A 3,541-nucleotide genomic window follows, 5' to 3' on the forward strand; every position below is an offset into this window, starting at 1 on the left:
AACTCTACCTGCGTCCACACTGCCTTTGAGTTATGTCGACATAACGTCGACAAAACTCAGCAGTTTTGTCGACGTATGTAAACCTCATTCTACGAGGAATAACGCATTTTGTTGACAGAGTTCTGTCGATATTGCATCTACACTGTCCTTTGTGTCCACACTGTTATGTCGACAAACCGGCTTGCTTTGTCAACAGAACTGGATGTAGTCTAGACGCTCTTTGTCGACAGAAGCTTTGTCGACAATATCTGTTGACAAAACGTCTGTCGACAAAACCCTGTAGCCTAGACATACCCCAGATCAGACCAAAGGTCCATCCAGCCCAGTGTCCTGTCTTGCAACAGTGGCCAATGCCAGGTGTCCCAGAGGGAGTGAACGGAAGAGGGAATCAGCAAGCGACATACCTCCTGTCGCCCATTTCCAGCCCTTGACAAACAAGCTAGGGACACCATTCTTACCCATTTTGGCTAATAAGTATTGATGGACCTACCCTCCATTAATTTATGTAGTTCTTTTTTGAACCCTGTTAAATTCCTGCCTTCAGAACATCTTCTGGCAAGGAGTTCCACAAGTTGATAGTGGACTGAGTTTTGTTTTGTTTGTTTCTTTTAAACCTGCTACCTCTTCATTTCATGTGGTGATCCTTGGTTCTTATGTTATGGGAACGAGTAATTAACTTTCCCTTAGTTTTTGCACACTGGTAATGATTTTACAGAACACTATCCTTTCCCCCTTCAGCTATGTCTACACTGCATGCTAATTTCAAAATAACAGTGTGCACCTACACAGCAAGCCCATTATTTCGAAATAATGTCAAAATAAAGGGCATCTTACTCCCACTTTTGTAACCCTCATATTACGAGGAGTAAGGGAAGTCGAAGGAAGAACACGCTTTCTTCGACTTCTTGTTGTATAGATTGTGCCAAAAGCCGAGCTAAGCTACTAGGACTTCCTCTATGCAATTAACGTAGCTGAAATTGTGTATCTTAACTCAACTTTGGCCCATAGTGTAGACATGCTCTTGGTCTACTCTTTTCTAAGCTGAAAAGTCCCAGTCTTTTTAATGGTGAGACATGGCCTTCAAGAAGTTCAAAAGGACTTCCATGTGGCTACTGGATTTATATGGACAATGCTGGAAGGGTGTGGTAACAGGTGGCAGTAAAGAAGGGAGAGAGAGAGATTTTGATCTTATTTACATTGGTGCAAAGCTACAATAACTCTATTGGCCTCGAGTCATGTTGAGATGCATTTTTCCAGTGTAAACAGTGCACAATGAGATTGCAAAGCATATTGTCGAGGAGATACTTCCATCAGTTGATTATATTGATCAAGAGACACCAGTTCAAAGGACTCAGGTGGGCTTTTTATTTTTGGAAAACAGCCTCGATCCCAACATTTTCCACAGGACAGCTTTGATCTCCATGTTCCTCATGCTGTAGATGACCGGATTCATTACAGGTGGCAGCAGGGCATAGACAGTGGCCACCACCAGGTCCAAACCGAATGTCGAGCTGGAGGTGGGTTTCAGGTAGGCGATGGTGCCAGGGAAAATAAACAAGGAGACTACGGCGAGGTGGGGCAGGCATGTGGAGAAGGCCTTGTGCCGGCCCTGCTCCGAGGGGATTCTCTGCACCGTTTGGAAGATCAGAACGTACGACACGGTGATCAGAACAAAGCAGCATAAGACTAAGAACGCGCTCAAGACAATTGCCACGGTTTCGCCAACGTAGGCGTCGGAGCAGGAAAGCTTCAGCAGCTGGGGGATTTCACAGAAGAAATGATCCACCACATGGCTCTCACAGAAGGTGATCGCAAAGGTGTTTCCCGTGTGCATGGCAGAATTGAGCATGCCGTTAATCCAGGCCCCGGCCGCCATGTGGGCACAAGCCTTCTGGTTCATTATGCTCTGGTAGTGCAGCGGCTGGCAGATGGCCACGTACCGGTCGTAGGCCATGACGGTCAGTAAGGTGATGTCTGCTGAATTGAAGAAGACAAAGAGAAACACTTGGGTGATGCACCCAACATAGGAAATGGACCTGGTGTTCAATATGGAGTTGGCCATGGACTTGGGAACGGTGACGGAGATGGCGCCGAGGTCTAGGACAGCCAGGTTCCCCAGAAAGAAGTACATAGGGGTGTGGAGCTGGCGGTTGACAGTGACGGCTGAGATGATGAGAAGGTTCCCCACCAGGGCGGCCAGGTAAAGCACCAGGAACAGCACAAAGTGCAGAATCTGTAGCTCCCGCACGTCAGAGAAGCCCAGGAGAAGGAACTCAGTAGCGGTGCTTCCGTTGGACATTGTGTCCTGCCTGTGGAGGGAAAGCGAAGGGTCACTGTCAGCATTCAAGTGTTGGACGGAATGGCCTGGATTTCCCCCCAGAATATCTCATGATGTGCTTGTCAAAACCTCAGAATTCCTGCCATTTGCATGGACTCCTTAAGGGTGTTATTTCCCGAGGAGGATGGAGAGAGGCTGTTCTCAGTGGTGGCAATGGCAGAACGAGGAGCAATGGGCTCAAGTTACAGTGGGGGAGGTCTAGGATGGATATTAGGAAAAACTCTTTCCCTAGGTGGGTGGGGAAACACCAGGATGGGTCCCCTAGGAAGGGAGTGGAATCTCCGTGCCTGCAAGTTTCTTAGTCCCGGCTTGACCAAGCTCTGGATGGAATGGTTGAGTTGGGGTTGGTTCTTCTTTGGGCAGGGGGTTGGACACGATGACTCCTCTTCCCGCCCCATGATTCTGAGAGTCTAATGATGCTCGTATCCACAGGCTTAATTCTCTTCAATGCATTGGGACTGCATCTGATTACACTTAGGACACAGCTTGACATGCACCTTGGCCAAATGCATTTTTAGAAAAAAAAAGGATAAACTGAGCAAAGATGGCCCCTCAATTCTGCCAAGCGAAAGACTTGAAACTTCGGCACGACACTAAAATATTGAAATCCCAGCACTGCCTGATTCCCACATTCACAGATTCCCCTAGCGTCCTGTGGGCACCAATCTCCTCTCTGGCTCATGATGGGGTAAGAGTCTCTCTCGGACTGTCTAGGCTGCATGGCTTCCCTCGGTCACGTAATGTCCGTGCCAGCTGGCCAGTGGTCATCATGAGAACTTGGGTTCTGTGCTTGGTTCTGTGTGACATGGGGCCAGTTACTGCCCCTCTTTGTGCTTCTCTGTCCCCTTCCTCCCTTTCCCTGCCTTGTGAACTCTGTGTAGGATGGAGCTCGTCTTACTGTGATTTGTCCTACAAACCAGATCTGGATTCTCTTCCCAACGACTGCCTGTGGGTCTGTCTACACTACAGGAGGGACAGACCTTCCCAGATCCAATAGACAGGCATTCTTTATCTGTACAGCTGGTCCCCGAGTTATGAACGCATCGATTTACAACCGTTTTTATTTACAACCAACCTCCTATACAGCCAGAACCCGAGTTACAAACACAATTAGCACTTACAAACAGTTGGCCATACGTCAGTGAATGTAATCCAATTTACGAATACATCGAGTTACAACCAAGTGCTTGGAACGTAATTTGT

At 47.8% G+C, this 3,541-nt stretch overlaps 1 protein-coding gene across 1 annotated transcript; it reads right to left on the bottom strand.

Annotated features, from left to right (window-relative positions):
- Positions 1–1,351: 1,351 nt before the first annotated feature.
- On the bottom strand, positions 1,352–2,299 carry LOC149521272 (olfactory receptor 14A16-like). Its single transcript, XM_089774427.1, has one exon. The coding sequence runs from the start codon at positions 2,297–2,299 to the stop codon at positions 1,352–1,354; it is 948 nt and encodes a 315-aa protein (XP_089630553.1).
- Between the last annotated feature and the right edge of the window lie 1,242 nt (positions 2,300–3,541).

The sequence above is a fragment of the Pelodiscus sinensis genome, chromosome 30 (assembly GCF_052426305.1).
Source record: "Pelodiscus sinensis isolate ZL-2025 chromosome 30, ASM5242630v1, whole genome shotgun sequence".
In the NCBI taxonomy this organism is placed as follows: Eukaryota; Metazoa; Chordata; order Testudines; family Trionychidae; genus Pelodiscus; species Pelodiscus sinensis.

What these genes read in the sequence shown, in the direction of transcription:
- LOC149521272 (XM_089774427.1), bottom strand. Translation starts at nt 2,299, where the DNA reads ATGTCCAACGGAAGCACCGCTACTGAGTTCCTTCTCCTGGGCTTCTCT.